Below are 26570 nucleotides of genomic sequence, written 5' to 3' on the forward strand. Positions count from 1 at the left end.
GGGAGTCCCAAGCTGACCCCAGGGTCCATGAGGCACTGCCACTTTGAAACGCTATATGCGGCCTGGGCCAGCTGGAGACTCCCCTGCTGAACCCAGACTCCACATGACGCTGCCACTTTGAAGAACCTCCTTTTCTCCCTCCCCCCATCTTTCCTCCTCCCTGCTGCCTCTTTCTGATAGAGGCAGCATAGGGGGGAAATGACTAGTCAACTAATGTGCCGACTAGCTAACAAGCAAATGCTTATCGGCTAGTCAACTAGTCGTTGACATCCCTAGATGGAAGAGCACTCTCATCTCCAAATACGTATGCGTTGCCCTAGTGTAGGCCCAAGCTCTTTGTGAAATGGTTGTGATTAGTCTTTTGGAGGTGGAAGAAAGAACTTTTGTCACTCGGTACATCTAGACTACAGGCTTTTGTCAACAGAGGCTTTGTTGACAGATACTGTTGACAAAGCCTCTGTTGAAAAAGAGCGTCTAGACTATAGCCAGGTCTGTCGACAAAGCCACTTTTTTGACAAAGAGTCTAGATGCTCTCTTTTGAAAAAGCACAGTGTGGATGCAATAGCGCCATTTTTCGACAAAACTCGAAAAAAGGCATTATTCCTCGTAGAATAAGGTTTACCACCATCAACAAAACTGCCACATTCTGTCGACTTACTGTTGACAGAACTCCGTGGTAGTGTAGACGCAGGTATAGTTTTGTCGACAAAAGTCCACTTTTGTCGACAAAACCCTGTAGGGTAGACACAACCTCACCGTTGAAGCATTGCTGTGAGATCTTATGCAGAAGATGTATAAGCCCTTAGAGGAGAGACTTTGAAACAGGAGGTGCAACTATTATGCCTCCTATAATCAGATGCAGTTCTGCAATTGTTGTAAGAAATGCCACTTTTCTCTAGCTACTGCTGCTGCCATGCTGCACTGCACAACCACCACTCCTGCCCCAGAGTACACCAGCACTGGTGCAAGTAAACCACGCTGCTTTCCAGGCTGGGTTTTCAGGACTGATGGGAAAACACAACCCATGCAAACTGCACACACTTGATCTGGAGTTGCTGAGACCTGGAACTCCTTGATCCCATTTTTAAAAGTCCTTTTTCAAAGACCCGTTCTTAAAGGCTTCTCAAAACCATTCTGTAATGGGCAACCATAAAATGAGTATCCTCAAGTCATATAGCAAAGTTTATTGTTGGAAACCACTCATTTAATGTGTTCCTTGACTCCACTGTACCCCCCAGTGAATTACTGGAGGTTTGTGAGCTTAGCCTGGAAAAGATGGGCTCCGTGTTTGAAGACAATAATGTTTACATGCTGCATATGATGTATCAGGCCATGGGAGTCTGTCTGTACATGCAAGACTGGGATGGTGCATTGCGCTATGGGCAAAAAATTATCAAACCATATAGGTAAACTTAGGAGCATTTATTTTAATGACATAATGCAGTAAATTGAACATACGTTTAATGATGCCAGCTCATATGTTTTGTTTAATCTGGTTCCACATTGTATTTAAATGCACTGCACAATAGTGAATATTGTAACTGGTTTAGGACCCGCTTCAGATAACGTTTACTTGATTTAGGACCGAAGTATTAACAATAGTCGGCTTTCTGCTAATCCCTGCCACAGAATCGCAGGATCTGTTTACATCCCGATGTCTTTCCTTATTTTGGTGACTCTACCAGTCTTGCTTAGTTAATGAAATGTAACCATCTCTATCGTGCGGATTGCTTGCCAAAGAATAATGTTTAATCTTAACCCTTTCTGGATACGGTAGTTCAATATCCTGGCCCTTGCCTATTGACAGAGATTCCAGTCTTCCTGTCCGTTTGTTTCAGCTGTCACTTTGGGCAGGTCTACACTAGGAGATTATTTCAAAATAACTAAATTTGAAATAATTCCTGAAATAACAAAATGAAAATAAGGTGCCCCCACTATGGTGGAGCCTTGAAATTAGGCCGAGCTAGGCTCCATTATTGTGGACATGCTACCTCAAATTAGAGCCCTAGGAAGCACTGGGAAGTGATTACTTGGAATGACTCTGGGGAGAAGCTACTTCGAAAAAGCAGCAGTGGAGCATCTACACTTCTGCTCGTTCAAAATAACTATTTTGAAATAAGCATTATTTCTAAGGAAAGCAGGAGTGCAGATTTTGAAATAACCAGCTTGTTATTTTGAAAGAATGGACTTGGTAGTGTGGACGCTCTGCTTGTGGTTTTGAAATCGGGGGGAGGGGGGGAAGGTATTTCAAAACAACTTGCTAGTGTAGACCAGGGCTCCCTTGATTAATGGCCTAAAACAAGGCTCCTTTCCCAGTGAATGGACTGGGCAACAGAGGGGGGCTGAGCTTGGCCCCTCATGGTTCCAAGACTGAGCTTGTTAAGTGCTGGATGTTCCTGGGTGCAACTCCCTTGGAGCAAGAGCCTGAGCACATGTGCAAAAGTTGAGTCCCTTGCATGGAGACAGGGTTAGTGCAAGCAAATCATGAGCCACCCCAATGTTTCCTTTGAGAAGAAAAGAAAGAATTTCCTTTGTTTGGCTGCTTTCTCTGGGCCATGCTTACCTAGCTTGTTCCAGACTGTCTCTCCTCATGCATGGGTCTGGCCCTGCCACAGGTCTCCCCGGGAAATTCTCATCTGAAGGGGTAACTTGCCTTCCAGCTGAGGGAGTGCAAGTGAGCCTCCCCCTTTGCATGCCAGTGTGAAGCCCTAGATCAGCTGCCAGGGAGCTGTGAGCAAGAGCGAGCCAGCACATTCTCCCTGGGGGCTGAATATCATCCTTGCAACTTGCCCAGCTTCCACTGGCTCAGCGCCTGGCATTCCAGATTGGCTGCTGAACCCAGCTCCTGACGTTTGTTGTTCAATTTGCTGCAACTTCAGAGCTGCATTCAAAACATGTATTCTGTATCCCCCTGTCCCGCATGTACACTCGGTGCTGACAGTGTGCCTTTGGAATAAGACTCCTGCGTGCTTAGGGGAGGGACTGGCTTGGGGTACTGGCAATGACAGAGCCTTCTCTTAGTTGGCCAGATTAAATCCAGTGACTGAAAGTCCCTGCCATCTGATGGTGGTTCAGCGAACTGTGGTGGGTGAAATGAATGTTGTAGTCTCAGTCCAATTTCTATTTGTGTCTGCATCCCACAAACAATTGGTGACAGCCACAACAATGTGTGTAAGGATTGAATAGGTCAGCTTCTTGTGCTCCGAGCCAGGGCAGAGAGAAGCAGTATGGGGGAATGCTGCAAATTTTTTTGTAGAACCTGATTCATCAGAGTCTTTCTTTCACAGTCAGCATTATCCTTTATACTCTTTGAATGTTGCCTCCATGTGGCTGAAGCTTGGGAGACTTTATATGGGACTTGAAAACAGAACTGCTGGAGTGAAAGCTCTAAAAAAGGTATGCCCACCCTTGCCCAGGATCAATAGCATTTTAGCTAGGCATGTACTCATTGAAATGTTAAACCATTTCTTGCCCAATGAATCACTTCTTAGAAAACGCACAGTGCCTTGTGTTTAGTTACTTGCTTTTCTATACGTTCCTTCAGTCAGTATGAGTAGGAGAGGGTTATATATGTAAGATGAACTGCAGCTACTGCTTCATCATTTCACTTTCTGTTACGCTAAGGAGATCTTTTTCACAATGGACCTCAATATTTCAGAATCAAAATGGGACAGTATGTTGCATTCCCTGTCTATTCCCTTCATTAGGTCAGAGTTCCATTGCAGCTAGATTTTATTTACCTGCTTGTTTCACAAACTGTGCATCTTCCCTCCACCACACACCTCCAATCTTCCTGTGAAGCTGCACACACTTCAGTTTTGTGGTTTTTAGATTGTTGAGGAGTTAAAAATGTTTCTGGCTCACTCCTTCTGGAATAGGATAGAGGCAGATTCATTTTCATCATGTGGGTTGAATGCTTAGTACATACAATAGTTAGATTATGATCGGATAGCAAACCCATCACATTTTTTTCAGCTTTGATTTTTTTTCCCTCTTGTTACTAATTTATAGTGTGTTTCATGATACTTTCTTACTCTTGTCTTTGGCTGTGTTCACTCTTGAATATAAGTAAATACCTTTTTAGTTTCCTTAACCTTGATGACTTTTTGTTTTTATTTCTCTGGACTTCCCTGATTTTTGTAGATGCTTCTTGTAGTTAAGATAGGCTTGAGGCAGTATTAATGGAGACATCCAGCCATGGTGATGAATGCTACAAAAATCTGGTACCAGTCAGAATACAAAGTGTATGTAAATCTGGTGGTAGGCAGTTGCCCAACATAAATCTATATAATTTTTTAATGCGTCATTTCCAAAAATAACCTCCCAGAACACGGGAGGAAACTGGCAAAAGCATCCCAGAGAGCGGGGCTGTATCTTGAACCTATCAGAAAACAAAGCAGTATCTCTTTGGAAATAGCTCAGACGGGATCTTCCGATTTCATCCAGTGAGTGAAATGGGAATGCCGAGGGCATTGTTGCTTTTCAGGTGGAAAGTAAATCTCCCAAAGCCAAACCGAGTAGGGGATACTCCCAGTCAGCATTCCCTCCTAAAATGGCTTCTAAGATGATGTGAGTTCTTACTCCATGGTATCTCAGCCTAGGCACATGGAGCCCAGCCATTTGCTAGGATTGTCATTAGCCAGGTGAAGAGCTGGTAGCCCACTGTCAAAGTAAGTCAGAGGACGCTTGTCAACGATACACAACTGTCAGAATCTGACTATAACTACATCACTGGTTGTTACAGTGAAGTGATTGGCTTCCCTTTTACCCTGTTCTTTTCAAACCCAGTTCAGGAATGACCATAGGTGCTTTGGCAGGTCAAAACCTGGTGAGCAGGTGGTTGGCTCAGTGACAATAAAATGATTAATGAGTCATCACTGACCACAGTCATGTCCTGTGGTGACATACATGATCAGAAAGGGTGTCTAGGAGACAGGTGCACTGGCAGCTACCGAGGCAAGTTGCTGTTCTCACTGATCTTGGCCAGGAGTATGATGGAGGTCCCCTCACGGCAAATATGGGATGGAGCTGTGTGACTAAGCATCAGCAGCCATAGCAGCAGAGTTGCACATGAAGTCCTAGTAATCATGTGTATATCAACACCAGACAGGAGCACAGTATTCTGCTGCTGAATAGCAGAAGGCAAGATCTGATGTAGGGATGTAAGGCTTTAACCTACAAGCATCAGATTATAGGTTTCTGCTATGGTTAAACTCTTTTGCCAGTGCATGCTGGCTCCTGGTGAGCCAAATGCCAACCCATGCTGTGGGATCTGCAGGCAGCTCTCAGGAGTGATGGGGGCATCCCTCTACCATCCTTCCCGCCACAGTCAGACCTGGCCAAAAACAGTTAAACTCCTAGGATGTGTAATGGTTACACTGTTACTTTTTAAAGACCTTTTTTACAACCCTAGTCTGATATTCTAAGGCTACGTCTACACTGTGGCCTTCTTGTGGAAAAGCTTGTGCAAATGAAGCTCGGCATGGAATATCACCGCGCTTCGTTTGCATAATTGAGCAGCCATTGTTACGTAAGAGGCTTTTGTGCAAAGAAGAGCGGTGTAGATGGCTCCTTTTTGTGCAAAAAAACCCCTCTTGCACAAGAGCCATTCTTCCTAAGGAAGAGCCATCTACACGGCTCTTTTTTGCGCAAAAGCCTCTTGTGCAAAAATGGCTGCTCATTAATTATGCAAATGAAGTGCGGTGATATTGCATGCTGAGCTTCATTTGCATAAGCTTTTCCACAAGAAGGCTACAGTGTAGACGTAGCCTAAGTGTCCCAGGTTGAACGGGACAGTTGTCTGTGCAAGTTGCTTTGTGCGCTATCTTTGGCTGTTGTCTTCAAGTAGTTGCAATACCTCGATGACCTTCCAGTGTCATGCTGAGGTAAACAGGGTTTGGGTTATCCTGCAGTCATTGGTCAGTTAAGAAAAATAACTTGGGACATGCACTTACATTATGCAGATAAAATACCGTACTCTAGAAACTGGAAAAGCTTGGATGCAGCCTCTGTCAATTATAGTAATCTGCTACTAACATAATAGCCTCATGTAGGACCTGGCCCCTTTCTAGAAGCTGCTTGATAGCTGCTACAGATCTGGTCGGCATAGATGTGCCAGAGTATTGCTGGCATGTTGATTGATAAGTACATTGACCGGGATTAATGAAAGGCCTGAGTCAAGAAGAAGACTGGTAGCCTGACAACTTCCAGGAATTGTGATACTGCCCGGGCGGACTCTGTTTTGGAGGAAGAGCTCTGCTACTTTGACCACCCAATGCACAACCACTTGAGAGAATTTCAACAGAGAACCTGTGTGCCAACGGGTCAGAAACAGTCATCAAATCCAGGAAGATGGCATCTGTCTGTAGATTTTGTTGAAAACTGTTGGCTACGCGATCTTTGGCAAAGTTTGGTCTTACATGCTCCGCTGTTTCCACCCACATACCTATGCTCTCCACTTCTGTCTGTCTTCTGTATCCTCTTTATTGTACTTGAGGGCAACAGAAAAACCCATAGCCTACATGGATAGTCTCCTTTAAATCTCACTCTAAAACCCCAGTTCTGATCACTGAAGCACTTTTGACTTGCTGAGGGAAATAAATTGGGTGTCAGGCAGTTTAGCATTGGTATAGGATAGGAGCTGAGCACATCTCTCTCTGGAGCATCTGCTACAATATCCTAGGCTACCCTGCTCTCTAGCTTGCAGCTTTTTACCTTCCAGCAGACAGCTTTTCCAGTGGTATAGGGTTTTGACAAATGCATTGGGATCCTTCAGGATGAAAGGTGTGGTATGAATGCAAACCTTACTCTAGGAAATGGAATTTGAATGGTTTCCTATGGGGTAGATAACTTTAAAGGGATAATAGCAAGAGGTGTCAGACTGTTTCACACCCCTGAGGAGAATTCTTCTAGCCTAGTGCTAAATATGAATCAATTATATGAATACTTTTTCCTTTTACAGGCAATTGCTATCATGGAAGTCGCACATGGGAAAGATCATCCATATATTTCAGAGATCAAAAATGAATACAAGGACCACTGAGCCTCTGAATCTATGCAACCCTTCTACTTTTATTTAAAAGCCTGGCTAGGATATCTGCAAGAATGCTTTGAAAATTGCTGTTATATGAAAGCACTGCTGTAACATAAGTGGTATGACAAACATTGAGCAGTTGCGCCTTGCATCTTGCATTTTCTAAGGCTTGTGCAAAACAGCTTGAGCCTTTACAAATTCTTAAATGCTTTTTGAAAACAAGTGCTATGGGGTTTCATAGTTTGTTTTTGACAGCTCATGTGCAGAAAAGACCTTTTTTTTTCTCTGCAAATGTTAATGTATTAGCTGGTAGAGTAAATAAAAATGGTACAGCCTCATGGACCTGTTCGCTTTCTGGTTGCCATAATTTTGAGACAAACTTTTGCTTAACTCTCTGAATAATTAAATATTGAAAGCAACCACTTTCTCTATATCCCTTGTTTGTGGTATTTCTCTTGGGGACTTTGAAAATGAAATGAAATACAATGGTAGGAAGAATCTCAATGTTTCTGTCCAAGAGAGCTTGATGGCCCCTGGCTCCCTTCATTTGTGCTGAACAGTTGTGTATTCCCACCCCAATGTCACCTCAACTCAGAATGTAGGCAGAGTAGCAGCTTCTGCATCTACACAACAACAGCTTCTACTCTTTGTCCATTCAGGGCATAAGCTAGCATACACCCTCTGTCACAGGTGTTACATTAGCCCTTAATCTATACTAGGTTTTCAGTTCCATGGGTTTGGAATGTGCTGAAGGATGGTCTCCATAAAGAAGATGCCATAAATTGCTGCTATTGAAACTCAAGTTGAAACATGGGGTTTGTGTTTAATGAGAATGGATTAAAGGGGGTTCGTTATCTCTAAGATCAGGGCTTCCAGCTTATATTTAAATATTTAAAGTGATTCAAGTAGGGAGATAAACATACTTTGCCATTTTTACAACCTGGAGAATGGGCATGAGAAATCCAGAATGGTAATTATTTTGTAGAGGAACCCATTGTACCTAATCTGGCTTCAGACTAGCTGCTGCCTTGATTTTCCCCCCAGTTCCAGAGCTGATTGCCTGCCTTTGTGCTCCACACCATGTAAGCTGGCTTGTTTCTCCAGTAGGAAAGACTAAATACACAAACGAGCAGTCCTGTGGCATCTTATATACCCATGAAAACTCATACCCTAATATATGTTAATCTATCCCACTTCATTGTTGTTTTTAAAGTTACAAACTTAAATGGCTATCTCCTGAGACTTTTAAGCATATCAAGTTTTCCAAGTTCATTCCAAAAGTCCACATTACAAAATTAAGTTGAGAAATTAATTGGCTTATAGCCACTGCAGTAATTAAATCCACTTTTTCATGTCTACACTATATTCTTTGTCAGCAGTTCATATCCTCACCAGGAGCATGTGCACTGATTTAACTGTGTAAGTAACACTGTCTATGCTGAGTGCCAACCTACATACTATGCCTCTCATAGACATGGAGTTAAGTTACGGTAGGAGGCAAGTTACACTAAAATATAGTTTCCACTGATGAAGACACGCAGTTAGGTCAACATAAGCTGCCTTACGTCAGCCAACTCTGCAGGATAGACCAGGCATCAATTTACAGAAAAATCCACATAGCCTGAGGCTATGTCTACACTACAGGGTTTTTCCAGGATACCAGGAAACATGTCTGCTCTTCCACTTCTTTTGCGGAAGAGCAGATGCGCTCTTTCGGAAGCCCTGTCTTTCTCCTCCCTCATGGAAGAAGGGCTCTTCTGAAAGAGGCTTTTCCAAAATTTGGCCCAGTGTACATGGAACAATTTTCGGAAAAGCCTCTTCCAAAAAAACAAAAACAAAACAAAACTATCAGAAAAAGGTACACACAATTGCCTGCTTCTCTCTGCAGCTCTAGGCTTTGCAATTTCTAATCCAGTGTGACCACTTCCAGGAACTGTTACAGTACCTCTCTTTGGCTGAATCTACAGTAACTCCTGACATTGATCTATTCTACAGTGCTTCAGCTATCAATGTATATAATTGCAGCATCTTGCATGCAGTAAATTTGATGGGGATTACTCTTCTATTGACGCTGGCTACTCTTCTTGTCTTGGTGGAGTATCAGTGTTGATGGGAGAACACTCAAATTGATTGATTGATCTTGTCTAAGCAGATCTAATAAATCGATGGCTGGTTGATCGATTACTTCAGCATCAATCACCGGTGCTATAGAGACAAGCCCTTCGATAATACCCATTATAGTGAGAGAATTTTATGTTGATAATCACCACTGTTGTTTACAATCCTACCTCACACAGCAGAAACCTGTCAAACATCAGAGGTGCTCAAATACTACGTTGAAAGGAGCAAGTTTTAAAACCTCAAGTTAGGCAAGGAGGAAAACAAGTGGATTTCCTTGGCATGAAAAAAAATGTTTATTGCATACTATGAATACAATGGATAAACAGCTTTAAAAAAAAAAAAAAAAAAAAGATTAAGTGAGTCATGAGTCTCATATCTAAAAAGGCATAGAGGAAACTATTTACACAAAGGCAGTGAAAGATGTAAAAAAAAAAAAGTTATTGCAGTCAACTAATGCCAAATAGCTTTTATAAAGAGAAGAGAAACAGTGCAAAAATACTGTCAAAAGTATTCAGTTTTATACACAAGATAAAACTGACAAGCATAAGCTTATGTACTGATGAATAATATACAGTAAAATATAAAATAGCATGCATAGTTTTTAAAAGACTTTTGATAGTATAAAATCAGATACCACTCATATTAAATAAGCAGGGGAAAGAATTGACCTCTGTTGTCTACCATGAGGCTGAGAAATTGTTAAATCATTGTCTTGAACTTAACTGTAATGTACAGAGTTGTGGCACAAAACCAAAAAGGAAGCACTGAAATACTGAAGTTAAATAGAACATCTAGGCTTGTGTCTAAACTTCATCCCTTTTCTCGAAAAATCTGTATTGATTCTCAAAAAAGGGATGTAAATTAGACACTTTGAAATTGCAAATGAAGCCAGGATTTAAATTTCCCATGCTTCATTTGCATAATGGCGGCTGTGGTTATTTCGAAACAAGGCTTTTTGAAAGAAAAATGGCTGTTTAGATGGGGATCACACAAAAATAAAACCCTTTTTTGAAAGATCCCGTACTCCTGAAAAAAATGATTTTTTTTTAATAGCAGCAACAAAATGAATCTTTGCAAGAAAAACTGCAGTGATTAAACTCTTATCAGTTCTGCTCCTCCTCATTCAGGCACCACATTCTGATTGGACTATCTGTCTTAAGGAGTGCTGAACCTGTGACACTAGATAGGTGAATACCAACAAGTAAATTCAATTGCAAATTTTAAAGATTGTATTTGTTTTAAAAATGTTAATTTTATTTCCACTATTTCAAAACGGTGCTGGGATGTTTTAGCGCTGCTGGTATATTGTTAAATTTCAGTTTGCTGTCACAGTACACAATCCTACAGTTCCTTGTGCCTATAAAGCACACAACGGGAGTTGCATGTGCATCAGATACAACATGTATCCTTTGTATACAAAGAAATAGTGATCATTTGGCAAATATAGGAGAGGCTGGGGAATTTCATAGTGGTTTCAGGTACTGTATGTGATGTTTCAGTTGCTGGAAGAATTGGATTGATATACTTCTATTTTTGACACATACATTGTTTTATGTAAATGTATTGATCAGACAAAGGTTAAGCAACACTTCCTAAAAGAATTTACCCTCAAGCTTCTGAGTCCAGCATACTTAGTCAAGCCATCCTCTCTTCTCCAATTATGAGCCCAGTCTTGTTTCATTGAAGTCAATATTTAAACTCCCCTCGAAATGCTAGGAGAGGTCAAGCACTAAGAACTCCCACTGATGCAGAGGGAACTGCAGATGCTCTCTCTGCCTCAGTAAGAATGTGGTCCAGCGAGCCTCATCCTGTTCACACTAGAATCTCTCACGCTGACAAGCTCATTCAGCACTGAAAATGAAATTTAAAATAATCCTCTCTTGTTTCCAGTGAATAGCATCTTCATTTGCAAGCAATACCCCTGATTCTAAATGAGTGCTGGCCCCGGGCTATTCACAGAGGAAGATACTATTTGTCACTAGGGTCAGATTAAGGGAAGTTACCAGGACGTCCTGAAAAGGGCCTATATCAGAGTGTTAAGAACTACTGCATGCTGTGGAAGCACCTAGAATTAGTAATCCATTTCCAACTTGTTCTACACGTCGCAACTTGTGCTCCTGTTCATTTAGATACAACGAATACAACTTTTTAAAATTCAGCAAATACAATGATATTTGACGGATTTAAATACACCAAGGTCAGGGGTAGGGAACCGAAGGCCTGGGGGCCAGCTTGCCTGGATCTGTCCCCTGAGGCTCAGAGCTCCCCGCCTCCCCCCAGCCTATGGGAGCCTGCAGGTGGGGTGCTCCAGCCCCCTTACTGCCCTCCTCCCGCAGAGCTGGAGCACACGCTATCTATTAGGCTGGGCCCCCTTAGGCTCTAGTGTGCAAGGGGAATGTCTTTCTTCTCTCTTGACGGCCACATCAGTGAGGGTGGTTTTTTTTTAATTTGCTTCTCACTTGTGTGTGGCCCCTGACTGATTTTTCAGTGGGTCAGCAGCCCCTGACCCAAAAAAGGTTTCCTAACCCTGCCCTTGCTAATTTAACAGAAGTCTCCATCAATGCATGTGGTTCAAATGTCTGGCCTATGTTAATGGAAGGTGCAATTAGTGAACGAATACCACAGCCTGCTATCCTCTTAATCCAAAAGGGATCAAACAAAATTTGACCCCTGTGAATGGAGTAAAGTGAACTGAATGTTCCAGTACAACCTACAATACAAAGTTATATCAGGTTTAGTATGAAAGGCTCAAGACTACAGGAAGTCCCCGGGTTACGTCAGTCCGACTTAAGTCGGAACCCTAGTTACGAACGGGGTGGAGGGGGCACAGCTAGTGCGGGGTGCCTCCCACACTGTCGCCGCCTCTGGCGGCGCTTCCCCCCAGCAGACCAGGCAGACGTGGAGCTAGCGCCCCCCTCCAGCAGACCAGGGAGACACAGAGCAGCTTTTCTCGCCGTGGAGGACGCGGGCGGCGGGACCACCGAAGCGCGCTGCGGTCCCGCCGCCCGCGTCCTCTGCGGCGAGGAAAGCCGCTTCGCCTCTCCCTGGTCTGCTGGGGGGAAGTGCCCCCTGCGGAACTAGGGGTCCCGCTGCCCGCATCCTCCGCGGTGAGAAAAGCCGCTCCGCATCACCCTGGTCTGCTGGGAGGGAGGGCGCAGCTAGTGTCCCCCCCCCCGCAGACCAGGCTTTTCTCACCGACGCCTGGGGTAGAGCAGCTGTGAGGCTGCCGCGCTGGTCCCACAGTGCCGAGGTGCGGCGCTGCGGGGACCTACCTGGCAGCGCCCCAGCTGCTCTGTCCCAGGCGTCCAGATTCAGCCACTGTTGAAACTGATCAGCAGCTGATTCCAGGAAGCCTGGGGCAGAGCAACTCTGCCTTCGGCTTCCTGTAGTCAGCCGCTGGTCAGTTTCAGCAGCTGCTGACTTGGGAACATCTGGGGCAGAGCAGCTGGGGTGCTGCCGGGTTGGTCCCGCCGCGCCGAGGGTCGGCGCTACCAGACCAACCCAGCAGCACTCCAGCTGCTCTGCCCCAGGCATGTCCGATTCAGCCGCTGCTGGTCAGTTTCAACAGCGGCTGAATCTGGACGCCAGTTCCGACTTACATACAGATTCAACTTAAGAACAAACCTACGGTCCCTATCTTGTACGTAACCCGGGGACTGCCTGTATATTCCACTAACACTGGAAACCCATTCAGCCCTTAATGAATTCACCAATGCCCAAGTGGATATAATTCAAGGACTAACTAATTTCCAATCCACGAGAGAGCATTGTATCACACTGTGGCCAGGTCTATGCTGGTGGAGAAAATTGATGCAAGATACACAAGTCCAGCTATGTGAATTGCATAGGTGGAGTTGACATACTTTGTATTGATTTTCTTGAGCGGTTTAAAAACAGTGGTTTCTTGAGGATCCACAGCGGGTGGCTGATGGGAGAAATACTCCTGTTGACTTCCCTTCACAAGGAGTATCACAGTCAACAGGGGTGCCCTCAGCATTTATTTAGTGGGTCTTTACTAGGGCTACGTCTACATTGGCCCCTTCTCCGGAAGAGGCATGTTAATTTCCAACGTCAGAATAGGGAAATCCGTGGGTGATTTAAATATCCCCCGCGGGATTTAAATAAAGATGGCCGCCGCTTTTTTTCCGGCTTGGGGAAAAGCCGGAAGAAAGCGTCTAGACTGGCGCGATCCTCCGGAATAAAGCCCTTTTCCGGAGGATCTCTTATTCCTACTTCAAAATGAAAAGTTTAAAATGACCACGATTTCAATAAAAGGGAAAGAGGGAATCACCTTGGACTCCAGCTACCATTTTAGTAGCCGATTGAAGGTGGCTGTTAGTCACCAGCTAACGGACTCATTAATAGGCACATGTTGCTAATAATGAAAGGCTTTTGGTACCATTGTGTAAGTAATTTTTAGCTGAGAAATCAACAATGTGCCTTTGCACTACAAGAAGCCATGTAATGACAATGGTGCTGAATTTTCTTCCTTTTTAACGAAGCTATTTATGCTTTTATTCTATACTTTTTTCCTATACTTACAGAAGATGGAAAGTAGCAGTAGTCATATACATTTCAGCCAAGATATCTGACTAATATGACCTAGCAACAAATGATTTTCCCTTCTGATTTCTACTTTTCCAGTCCAAATGGAGCAATGTAACTTGACAGCACTGAGTTCAAACTTAATTCATGATTAGGAAATTATTCAAAAAGCTGTAACGAGATAACCAATTTAATACACTTTGCTTCAAGGTTTATTCCTTGGCCTGATTCCCAGATATAAAGCATCTCTGTGCAATTACCATGCAGATGCCACTGAAAAGACTTTAAATGGCTGCTGCTAATTTAACAAGAGAGATGTTGGCACTGGCAGAAGGCATTAGAGGAAAACTAAAGTTGACTGAAGAATCAACTGATTCTTAAACATAATAGCAAGATAATTTAACTAGATTTTTTTAGAATCTGTCTTCTTTTCTCGCCATTATGTCTTCACTCCAGTAGTTTACTCTAAATTCCAAGGTACCAGCACAGACAACATCAGTAAGACTCTAAGACCTGGAGCCTCAAAGGTATTTATTGAGGTGCCTAATCGGAGTTTAGTATCTAAATACCTTTGAGGTTCTGGTCTTTGTGTGTCCTGAACTCCCACCTAAAGTTGAGGGCACTCAGAACCTTGTAGGAGTGAGCTTTTAAACATTTGTTTAAAACAATTATGTGGACTTGGCAAACAGCTTGAATCAGAACAAATAAAGGAGCTTACATTTGGCTGCCAATATCTGCAAGGCAAGTTCTGAAAAAGCAGCAGCTGGTGGGGACCTTATTTAGTGCAATGTTTCACCTTAATCCTGTCTCTCCTATAAAGCTGACACACACACAGCAGAATGCTTGCTGGACGACTCTGGATGTTTCCAGATAAGGATTTAGGGAGCACGGCTCTAAATCCACCTACAGTCACCATGTACCTATCCAGGTCTGAAGAAAGGTGGACACTATACAATGAGTCAGGGCTGCCCAGGATAAAGAAATAGAATGCTTTAGTGACAGCAGTAACTTGTGTCATTTTGGGGCAAAGGGGCAGAAATTCATCCAGTTTTATACATTAAACAAGCTAGGTCAGGTAAGAGCAAGGGCCTGAGCAGGCTTTTTAAATTTGAGGCTCAATTTTTTCTGCTCAAAACTAACTGAAAATGGGCCCATCAAACGTATTGCCAAGTGACTATAGGGGGATTCTAAGGCTGTGTCTAGACTGGCCAGTTTTCCGGAAAATCAGCCGCTTTTCCGGAAAAACTTGCCAGCTGTCTACACTGGCCACTTGAATTTCCGAAAAAGCACTGACAATCTCATGTAAGATTGTCAGTGTTTTTGCGGAAATACTATGCTGCTCCCATTCAGGCAAAAGTCCCTTTTGCGCAAAGCTTCTGCGCAAAAGGGCCAGTGTAGACAGCTCAGATTTGTTTTCCGCAAAAAAGCCCCGATCGCAAAAACGGTGATCGGGACTTTTTTGCGGAAAAGCGTGTCTAGATTGGCACGGACACTTTTCCGCAAAAAGTGCTTTTGCGGAAAAGCATCCGTGCCAATCTAGACGCTCTGTTCCAAAAATGCTTTTAACGGAAAACTTTTCCGTTAAAAGCATTTCCGGAAAATCATGCCAGTCTAGACGTAGCCTAAACGTGTTTTCATCCATTTCTTTCTAGCATACATTTAAAGCAAACCCTTGACTGAAACCACATTTATGGCTGGATTTTCTAGTGTTTTCTGGTATTTCAAGCAAAGCTTGCTTGGGCCCTGATCTTGCAGCTGATGTACATATGTGGACTTTGTTTCCGGGGATACACTTGTGAATACTCCATTACAAGATCACAGCTCTCAGTCCCATGGGACTAAATTTTAGACCTGATTAAAGCAAATGCAGTTCCCCTGAGCTTAGTGTATTACCCCGGAACTGAATTTGACCCATCAAGTTTTCTTAGATATGGTGGCTTTGTTTTTTTATGAGTCAATGCTACCCAGCTAGCCCATTAAACAGAACAAAGGGATATAGGTAAGAGAGCACAGATCACTATAACATTGTACAGAGGGCTAGGAAGTAAACCATCTAATGACTGAAACAATGATTTGTGCAGAAAACAAAACTCTGAGAATGAAGATGAGATGTCTAGATCTTACTGACACACTTTGCCTGAATAAAGTGACTGGGATCTGATCTCGTGACAACAATGGAAAGGGTTAGATTTTTGTGAGCACTTAGGGTATGTCTAGACTACATGGCTCTGTCGACAGAGCCATGTAAACTAGTTTACCCGACATAGTCAATGAAGCAGGGATTTAAATAATCCCCACTTCATTAAAATAAAAATGGCCACTGCACTGTGCCGACAATCACTTGATCCGGCACAGCGCGGGAGTCTAGACACGGATCGGTCAACAAGGGAAGCCTTTGTCGACCGCTCCCTTATGCCTCGTGAAACGAGGTTTACAGGAGCGGTCCACAAAGGCTTCCCTTGTTGACTGATCCACGTCTAGACTCCTGCGCTGTGCCGGATCAGCTGATTGTTGGCACAGCGTGGTGGCCATTTTTATTTTAATGAAGTGGGGATTATTTAAATCCCTGCTTCATTGACTATTTCAGGTAAACTAGTTTACATGGCTCCGCTAAGGTTGATGGAAAGGCTCCCATTAACTAAAAGGTGGTTGGGATCTGGGCCCTGGCAAGAGTACTACAGCTTTTTATCTAGGAAGGGATCAAAGGATGGTGATACTAGCAAACATCATGAAGCTGTAATATGGCTTCTTGTCAAGCACTAAGCTGCAATGGAAATTCTTGCCAAATTTTGAACATCTAAGCGCTCTGCACACCTGATTACAGCAATGCTGTATAGTGGGGGTACTAAAAACACCCCCATTATACCTGAATATGACAGAAACCACTACAAAGCAGAGGATACTGCCACACTTCCAACATCTCTCCCTGAAATACCCCTTACTTCGTAATGCTTCCATCCTTCCATTCATTCATTTACAGATGCATGTATTGGCTTCTCTGCATTGTATTTTCTCTGTATTTATCAGATTTGGCCCATTACAGAGTCTTAACTTACTTTTAACAGGTCTTGTTTTCATGATGAAAGCCACAAAACTGTCTCTAAAATGTTCTTATTGGGGAAAAAAAGCCCCAGTGTCTGAAGAATTGTTCATTTAAAAAAAACATTTAACACAATACAGAACACCCTTTCAGAGGATCACCTTCCCTATGGATACCCGACAATAAAAATCAGTCATGTCAATTCAAATGTAACCACAAGTTTTACAAGTTCAAGAAATTTACAAAAGTTATTCCACAAAAAATAAATTACGGTGTACAAAATAATTTGTGGTATTCTATATTGAAGAACAAGGGCTTCTTACTTTTGAGGCCATTTAAGCAAGTGCAATATTTGCACACCATGATAAAAGACGTGCTGTCAAAGAACAGGTCTGTCTTGCCAGTTAGGTTAGGCCAAATCCACAATACTGCATCTGGGACCTCTAAAGAGATTAAATAAGTCTAGAATTTTGTAGGAATTGGATGAGCACTCGATAGACAAATTTGTACTGAGCGATAGTCTGAATCATAAACATTCGCTGCTCCCGTAGCTGTCTTAGCATCACTGGAACATCCATTTTCTGCAAAGCAACATGACAAAGAGTGAGGTTTGTGTTAATTAAACCAAAGGTCACCAGAACCCTCCGTTGACTAAGTGTAAGGAAAGAAGAAATAGAACTCATTTATAGTGAATGACCATAGTTTGCTTTGGCCTTACCTTTCACACTGCAGCAAGGAATACACACTCGGAAAAAGCAGTTTTAACACTTACTTCAGTGGGTTTAATACTAAACATCTGGGCTGTGTCTAGACTGGCAAGTTTTTCCACAAAAGCAGCTGCTCTTGCGGAAAAACTTGCCAGCTGTCTACACTGGCCACTTGAATTTTGGCAAGAACACTGACTTCCTACTGTCAGAAATCAGTGCTTCTTGCGGAAAAACTATGCTGCTCCTGTTCGGGCAAAAGTCCTTTTGTGCAAAGCTTTTGCACAAAAGGGCCAGTGTAGACAGCTCAGATTTGTTTTGTGCAAAAAAGCCCCGATTGCGAAAATGGCGATCGGGGCTTTTTTGCACAAAAGCGCGTCTAGATTGGCCACGGATGCTTTTGCGGAAAAGCATCCATGCCAATCTAGACGCTCTTTTCCGCAAATGCTTTTAACGGAAAACTTTTCCATTAAAAGCATTTGCAGAAAATCATGCCAGTCTAGACGTCACCCTGGTGTATCTCTGTTATCTCATATTGTACCACTGATGGAGTGTGTAGTAAAAGGTTATTCAGGAAACTGAATTGAACAGCCTCTTCAAATGTCTGGGTACTCATCTGGCTCTGCCTGGAGGCTTCTTGCTAACTAAAGCCACACTCTGCTTGTCAAAAATTAACCCATTTTGTCATGTGACCTAACAAGTCATATGCTGGGAATATGGATAATTTAAATAATCAAAATTTAATTTATTGGGTCAGCTCCCATCAGCCATCCACTTAGGGCAAGACTAAGTTTTATCGAGGCTGTTACTGAAAGGTGTTTGTCTAAACCGCTCTTAAATATCTCCAGTCATGGAGATTCCACAACCTGGACAATTTATTCCAGTGTTTAACTACCCTGACAGTTAGGAAATTTTTCCTAATGTCCAACCTAAACCTCCCTTGCTGAAATTTAAGCCCATTGCTTCTTGACCTATCCTCAGAAGTTAATAAGAATAATTCTTCTCACTCCTCCTTGTAACAACCTTCTATGTACTTGAAAACTGTCATCCTGTCCTTTCTCAATCTTCTCTTTACCAGATTAAACATACTCAATTCTTTCAATCCTGCTCATAGCTCATGTTCTCTAGACCTTTAATAATTTTTGTTGCTCTTCTCTGGACCTTCTTCAGTTTCTTCACATCTTTCCTTAAATATGACACCCAGAGCTGGATACCATTCTCCAGCAGAGGCTTAATCAGCGCAGAGTACAATGGAAGAATGACTTCTCATATCCTGCTTATGACACTCCTGCTAATCCACATTTGCTTGATGTTTGCTTTCTTTGCAAGTGTTACACTGTTCACTCATATTTAGCTTGTGGTCCACTATGACCCCCAGATCCCTTTCTGCAGGACTCCTTCCTAGACAATCACTTCCCATTCTGTATGTGTGAAACGGATTGTTCCTTCCTAAGTGGAGTACTTTGCATTTGTCCTTATTAAACTTCATTCTGTTTACCTCAGACCATTTCTCTAGTTTGTCCAGGTCATTTTGAATTTTAATCCAATCCTTCAAAGCACTTGCAACCCCTCCCAGCTTGGTATCATTTGCAAACTTAGTAAGTGTACTCACCATGTGTATGGGAGGTTTGCGTGTGGGTGTGCAGGGGGGCTGTGGGTGTGGTGAGAAGTGTACAAAAAGGGTACTGCGTGTGTGTGCAGGGACGTACACGTGAGTGCACTGCAGAGTCCAGTCAGGCCCCTCAGCTAAGCTCCTGTGGCACCAGGGGCACCCCAGAGCTCCACTACCTGCTCTCTGCCAGTGTGTCTCCGAGACCAGAGATGCTTCCACTCCACCAGCAGTGGACCTGACAAGTTCTGTCACGGGTGAGAGAGGGGTGAGCACAATAGATTCTTAGAGGGCCACACAACGTCCCTGCTGGAGCCACCACAGCGGAGATAAGACATGCACTGTAGATACAAGATTGCTGCCCAGCTGGGCAGTTTGCAGAGAACACAATCAGATCTTTAAAGGAAGAGCTATATTTGTGCTGTTCTGCAAACGAACTGTTACGAGAGATAGGATGGCCAATTTTGGTTGGCCATATTCCTAGGGGTTGTGTCACATGACAACCTTAATTAAAGATTAACCTTAATTCCTGAGACTCCAGGACAAACCTGGAAGGTTGGCAACCCTAGCCAGAGGGTAGTTATAGAGGGCACATAAGTACCAAGAAGTGAAGAAATTATTATGTGAATTTTCATTTTATTTTCAACTCTGCAGCTGAGAGCATAGCACCTGTTTATTTTACACAGCTAAACTACATAATGCCTCAACATGGAATCTGATGGTTAGAAAAGCAATTAGGTCACATAAGCCATGTCAGAGCTTGACTTTGCCTCTACAGTGACAAAACCAAAAAGAGGCATCAAGCCAGTCTGGACCTGTATAATCCAAGTTCCAGACTCAGCATCTGACAAGCTGTTGATTTCTACTGGGCTAATACCATTTTGTGATCAGTCACTTTCTGTGTTATCACAACACAGGTCAGGCTTTGATTCATCTCAGAACTATTTTGTGTGTGTATAACACTAAGCCTATCACACACATCTAACTTATTGTTGCCCTTGTAAGGATGTGCAACAGGCTGTCCCCCATCTGTCTCAGGAGAGCTTTAGTTAACCACTTTATGCCAGGAATGGGGGATCTCTGGATTCAAACCCACCATAGCATCTGTCAATGCTTTGTAAAGATGATACTTAGTAAGTCACAGAATTAAAAGCTTTGCCTTCCATACAACAAACATCTTTCTCACATAAGGGTCATTGCAGCAAGAGTCACAGACTCACGTTCCAGTGCCAGGCCAGTGTTAGATTCAGGTATGTTTAAACTTTGTGTGTCAGTTTCCTCATCTGGAAAATGGGGAATAACAGCTTCTCCATTTACCAAGGCACCAAGGTGTGCTGTGAGAAATTCCCTATTCCCAAGGCGTTAAGGCGCTTTAAGGAGGTACTATATAGAGTCTAAAGAAACAGGCAGTTTTATTTCAGAGTCAATAGAAATAAATCTGCTCCAAAACAAATAGAAAAAAGTTCAACTCATTTACAATTGGGAAGAGGAGGTTACTCACCTCAATAGTAACTAACGTTCTTCAAGATGAGTGTCCCCGTGGGCACTCCACAACCCTCCCTTCCTCCCTTTACTTCGGGATCCTGGCCTTCCTAAGCCGTGGTTTCGGGGTAGAGAAGGAACTGGGAGTGGGAGGGGAGAGGGGGGCTCATGCATGCGTGATGCCTGCAGCCTAATAGCACGCGGCCGCAGGGACACTGCTATGAAATCTCCGCTCTGAGGCTCGGTGACAGCGCACTGTCCTAATGTGGAGCACCCACAGGGACATTGCTCAAAGAAGAAGAATGTTTTTGTATATGACAAAATATTTTATCTGTATAGTATGCGATAATCACTAGAATATCCAACCTGTTTCTCTTGACAATAAATGGCTCATCTAGGGAGAAAGAAACAAAACAAAACTACTCATTTACTGTAAAGCTAGATAACTCTCTCCCCTCTTAAGTTACCAGGTCTTGAGAAAAAAAACAAAAACTCTTAAAATCTGGCTTTAATACAATAATCCAGAGAAAGGAGAGTTTAATTAAAGTCAATAGAGAAAATCTTCCCCTTCCCGAGAGCTCTATATTCCCTTGGTGCCTTGCTGAGCATTCCTCAGAGCCCTGAGGACCATCCCCACACCCAAACGTTTTATGAGCTCCATTTTCAAAGGCTCAGACTCATGCCAAACTATTCTGCTCACAGAAGAGGTGCCTGTCAAAGCTGAAGACACACCAAGATGGCCAAAGGGGGTGCATGATTGTTGTTTAATATTTGTCTATGGCACCACTAGTATGCAGGGGGTTGCTACAGAGTGATTTGAAATGCCGCTTCTCAACAAACAACTGAGCATATTATCTCTAGAGCTAGCTCAAAAGCCATGAGTCAGACCTCAGCTGGCATCCCTCTATCTGTCAGGGTGTGTGTGGGGGGGGGGGGGGAAGGACTGAGGAGGAGTGAGGCTGAATCAAGAGCAATGCAAAGTTTTACCCTCCCACCCAAAAAAAAAAGTTGACACTGCGCTCCTAAAATATTCAGGACCAAATTCAGCCTTGGTGTAGCCCAGCTGCAGTCAGAACGGTTACATAAGAGTAAATGTATCCCATGTCTCTAGAGGCCACCTGGCAACTGCTGTGTCGAGCTGCTGTAGTGCCACAAGGCCAGCCATTTCCTTTTAATTTGAGTGACTAGCCAACAATCCCCCCATCCCATTATTTTCCAAAGGCTGGTGAAGAGGGAGGGAAAAGTACATGGTGCCCAACAAATGAAGGGGAGCAAAGTCCACTGGCACCCTCCCTTCTGTGCTAGGCAGGACACATTCTCGAGTGAAAAGTGTCACTTCACTTCTCTGTCGTTACTCCCCCCGCCCCCCACATCAGTATCAGATTTTCCATTTCAACACACGGATAAAGTCTCTAATGTAGCATCTGCTGCATTCAGTTACCTTTTCTAACTATCCAATGCATTAAAGTCTCCAAGCAGTTCACTCAAGGAAGCCCCTTCATTTCAACTAGGGATGTAAAAAGTCAAAAAAATCACTAACCGTGTAACTGATTGAATTCCATGGTTAAATGCTTTGCTTTAAACATGGACTCCTGGTAGTGGCTGGAAGGTTAACCAAGAAGGTTAACCAAGAAGCTAATGTTTAGCGGTTAATACGGTTAAACACTAACATCCCTAATTTCAACAGCTGTTTACATCCTGTTGGCACTCTACATTATCATACATTCTTCAGGACAAAGTGTTTATGCTGCATTGTTCTCCAGTGACAAAGGACACAGCAGAACAAGTAGGTATATACTAGAATTCTTATGTGGTTGATTCTCTAACATCGGGCCTGTGACGGCGCGTTGGGGGTTTCCCATCTCCTGCACCCCAAAATGGCACAAACAGACTGCACCAGCCGGTGGAATAGAGGAAGTTTATTGCCTCTCCAGGATACAGCACAGCACAGATGGAATCTGGTCACAGAGCTGGGCTAGGATGCCTCAGGCCCCTTTGAGATGGGGGAGACAGGGCCCCTAAACTCCAGCCCCTTTCCCTAGGCTGTCTCCTCCATGCTTCCAGACAGAAACTAACTAACTCTCTTCCAGTCCTGCCCCCCAGCCAGGGCAGCATTCCACCTTCCTTTGTTCCTCTCCATGGGGGGTGTCTGGCCATACTGGTTTGCATAGTGACTCATCCTTTTTTGCTGGGTCGTGGTACCCACAGCAGCCAGTGGGGGTTACCCCAGAGCCAGCAGCATAGAAACCAGCCAGGTACCCCCACTATGTCACAGGGCCAGTCTGTGAAACAGGTCTCATAACAATGGCTGTGGCCCATCTATCTTATTTTCCTATTTTTTTGACTCACAATTGAGCTTTGTTCCTTTGTGGAAGCCAGAGAGAAAGAGAGAGAGAGAGAGACAGCGAGCAAAGAGATGCTGACAATAGAAGCTCGGGAACTAAATCAATTGTCCAAACCAGTATAGAAGCCAGCTCACTACCCCAGTGGCTCTTAAGCTGCTTTTTTTACACAGTTCTGTTTCCAGATTGATTAATTAAGACACAGACACGTCTTAATTTAGACTGCAAACTTTTTGAGGAAAGTGTCCAATCTCAGCAGTGCTGTATTAAAATAATAAAAACAAATAATACATACATAATGGCCAAGCTATAGAGAAATTGGTGATAAATCTCGGCTCACTGTGTCTGGGTACGCTAATGCAATGGATGGTATTTTATGACTAGATTTCCCCCACACAAATGTAAAAAATTATTCAGAGAAAAGCAATTATTAAGGGGGAAGTTTACTTACTTCATTATGCTCCAGGCAGCCAATCATCAGTTCTGTTAGAATAACCACCCCTGTCCTCCCCACACCTGCACTGCAGTGAACTACAATTGGCGGATTGCAATTGTTGCTAGCATCTAACACACTGTTCGTATGGCGACGTACTGACTGTATCTCCTCCAAATAGGCTGTAAGATAAAATGCAAATTATGCTGTAAAATCCTATATGGCTTCACATAAAAGTTAAAAAATGTATGAGAAAGTCAATTTTCTTTTAAGTGACAATAATTTACAGTTCCTACAAGACACTAATTATTTGGCTACTGTGCACTGAACAGCCCTGAATCCAAGGAGTACCAGCTGGGTATCAATTATTACTTGGGAGTTTGGTCCCTTAAATTAAATAGTTCTTTTTAAAAAATTAAATTCTGTTTTCCCCTCTGTAAATCCCCAGTTCCCTGAAGCAGATGATTCTAGACATTACTTACAGCAATTCCTGCTATTAACATTCTGGGATCAAAAACAACAGCTAGGTCCCCTAGAAACTACCACCTGCCAGAGCCAGTAGCGGATAGGAACTGAACATCCATCTGCCCTTTTCTTTCCTTCCCTTTGCAGATTGAGTGAGAATGTCAACCCTGGCTCTAATTCTTGGGGTTCGTCTTTCAGGAAGAATTGGGACTTTTTTTTTAAACAATTCTCTGTGGCTTTCCTGAAATCATGACTGCAAAGTATAAGGAGCTTTTGCCTGGCTGTAAAGCTCTCCAAAATAGTAGAGTTTTTTGGTTTGTTAAAGTATAAACTTCTCTGACATGCTAGTGGCTCAGCAGGTTGGGAAAACACAATAGCAACAATGACACTCAGGTTCTGACCTAAATATTGGTCCCTCCAAAGGTTATTCTAGCAGGAATAAAATGAATCATGGAAATTAAGTTTCTGGGCCTAATTCAACATTGCACTGCACCATGTGATGTCCTTCCCACTAGTGCAAACTGGGTATACAATATGGTTGAAATCAGAGAGGTGGTATTTTACACCTATTTTGGCAGGAGAACATTATTCCAATAATAGAGAATCATACCCTCTATGAATAGCTACGGTTCCAATTTTTACAGTTTCCCAATTGCTGGGTAGAATGTTGGAAGAATCATCTTTTTTTTAAAAAAAAAAAAAAAGCTTGGAACTACAAGGAGAAATAGAGTAGCCCAACTTAAAGCAGTGGGTAAAAACTCCATTGCTAACCCCCAGTACCCTCAGTCACTTGCTTAGCAAAGCTGAAAATTCCATATTTTGCATATTCTTGCAGTTCAATACAAGAAGAGTGCATTTTACTTAGGGCTTGGCTGCCCCACCAGGCTCTGTGGACAGCCTTGGGGCCACTGGGGGGCTCTGCTGCTTCCAGGCTCTGCCGCCAGTCCAGGGCCAATGGGCTCCACAAGGCTCTGGCCTCTGTAGCCAGCCCCGGCTGCCAGCTCCGTTCCCTGATGCTGGTCTCCTGGGGAATCTCTGAGGGTATGTCTACACTACAGCGCTAGTTCGAACTAACGCATCTAGAACTAAAAACTAGTTCGAATTAGCGTTTTGCTAGTTCGAACTAGCAAGTCCACATTGAGTGGACTCTGAACAGGGCTTAAGGATGGCCGGAAGCAGTGCCGGCAGGGCATAAAAGGAGGACTTAGAGCATGGAGATGCTGTCTCAGGCTAGCCGAGGGCTGCGCTTAAAGGGTCCCGACCCCCACCCCGGACACACAGTTCTAAGGGGTGCCCCGCTTGCAAAGAAGTTCTGGCTTGGAGTGCCCTGAGTGCCCACACTGGGCACATCACACCACTCGGCCATCAGCCCGGCTGCACTTGCCGCAGGCTGCCATCTGGGGAGAGGGAGTAATTGGGGGGCTGCAGGAGAGCTTCCACCCCCAGAAGCCCGCAAAGCCAGCCCAGTCCTCCCCATCGGGGGCTCGTACCCCATTCCTCCCTCACCTCCTTCCACTTACCCTTCCCTAGTCCCCCTTCTTATTGATGTACAAAATAAAGATAACGTTTCTTCCAACATTGACTCTGTCTTTATTGAAAAAAACTGGGGGAGACTGGGAAAGGGAGGTGGGAGAGGGGAAGAGAAAGGCTGGGAGAGGGGAGGGCAACTAACATGATCAGGGGTTGGGAACAGGTCCCAGATGAAGAAAGGCTACAGAGACTGGGACTGTTCAGCTTAGAAAAGAGGAGACGGAGGGGGGACAGGATAGAGGTCTCTAAAAGCAGGGGTTGGGTGGAGAGGGTGCATTCAGAAAAGTTCTTCCTGAGTTCCCCTAAAGAAGGACTAGAGGACACCAAAGGAAAGGAATGGGTAGCAGGCTTGAAACTAGTAAGAGAAAGTTGTTGTTCTTGACAAAGCAAATAGTTAACCTGTGGAACTCCTTGCTGCAGGAGGCTGTGAAGGCTACAACTAGAACAGAGTTGAAAGGGAAGTGAGATCAAGTGATGGAGGTTGGGTCCATGGAGTCCTATTAGCCAGAGGGTAGGAGTGGTGTCCCTGCCCAAAGTTTGTGGAAGGCTGGAGAGGGATGGCACGAGACAAATAGCTTGGTCACTGTCTTCGGTCCATCCCCTCCAGGGTCCCTAGGGTTGGCCGCTGTCTGCAGACAGGCTACTGGGCTAGATGGACCTTTGGTCTGACCCAGGACGGCCATTCTAAGCTCAGGGCTCAGTGTCGGGGGTCTCAGTGGACCCCCTTGATTTTCATGCACACCTGCTCCTGGGTGGCCAGGCTGGCAGCTCTCCTGCCCTAGACGGCCACTTTCCTGTGCCTAGTGCAGAGATCGTGGACGAGGTCCACGATGTCCGCACTAGCCCAGGAAGGTGCCCGCCTCTTGCGGTCCAGGGGAAGCTCCTGGGAGCCGCCAGCCTGGTCCCGGCAAGAGGGGGTGGGCTGGGGGGCATCGGGTGGGTGGCTCTGTGCCGTGCCAGGTGCAGGGTCTGCTAGCTGGGTGCTGGCAAGCTTGCACCTGGCACGGGCACCGTAGCCAGCCCGTGCCCCTTTAAGGGGTCCGGGGCCGGGAGGGGGGCATAGAGTTTCCCTGGTGTTGGCCAGAGTGGCCACCAGGGAAACCTGGGAAGGGCTAGCCTCCCACTAGTTCGAACTAAAGGGCTACACAGCCCTTAGTTCGAACTAGCTAGTTCGAACTAGGCGTTAGTCCTCGTAAAATGAGGTTTACCTAGTTCGAACTAAGCGCTCCGCTAGTTCGATTCAAATTCGAACTAGCGGAGCGCTAG

The 26570-nt window shown here is 44.1% G+C and overlaps 2 protein-coding genes across 4 annotated transcripts in view; one reads left to right on the plus strand and one right to left on the minus strand.

The window, feature by feature from the left end:
- The window catches only part of SMYD2 (SET and MYND domain containing 2), a 52498-nt gene extending 45123 nt beyond the window's left edge, over positions 1 to 7375 (plus strand). For all 3 annotated transcript variants that reach the window (XM_075925192.2, XM_075925191.2, XM_014580147.4), the window contains 3 exons: positions 1232 to 1406; positions 3288 to 3396; positions 6962 to 7375. In XM_075925192.2, coding sequence (XP_075781307.1) covers positions 1232 to 1406; positions 3288 to 3396; positions 6962 to 7042 — 365 coding nt within the window. In that variant the 3' untranslated portion in view covers positions 7043 to 7375. The remainder of the gene's footprint in view (positions 1 to 1231; positions 1407 to 3287; positions 3397 to 6961) is intronic.
- Positions 7376 to 16263: 8888 nt separating this feature from the next.
- Positions 16264 to 26570, minus strand: part of PTPN14 (protein tyrosine phosphatase non-receptor type 14) — a 188278-nt gene continuing 177971 nt past the window's right edge. The window contains exons 18-19 of the mRNA XM_075925194.2: positions 23328 to 23491; positions 16264 to 17320 (exon numbers count right to left, since the gene is read on the minus strand). Coding sequence (XP_075781309.1) covers positions 17192 to 17320; positions 23328 to 23491 — 293 coding nt within the window. The 3' untranslated portion in view covers positions 16264 to 17191. The remainder of the gene's footprint in view (positions 17321 to 23327; positions 23492 to 26570) is intronic.

Source organism: Pelodiscus sinensis, chromosome 3 (genome assembly GCF_052426305.1).
Source record: "Pelodiscus sinensis isolate ZL-2025 chromosome 3, ASM5242630v1, whole genome shotgun sequence".
NCBI lineage: Eukaryota > Metazoa > Chordata > Testudines > Trionychidae > Pelodiscus > Pelodiscus sinensis.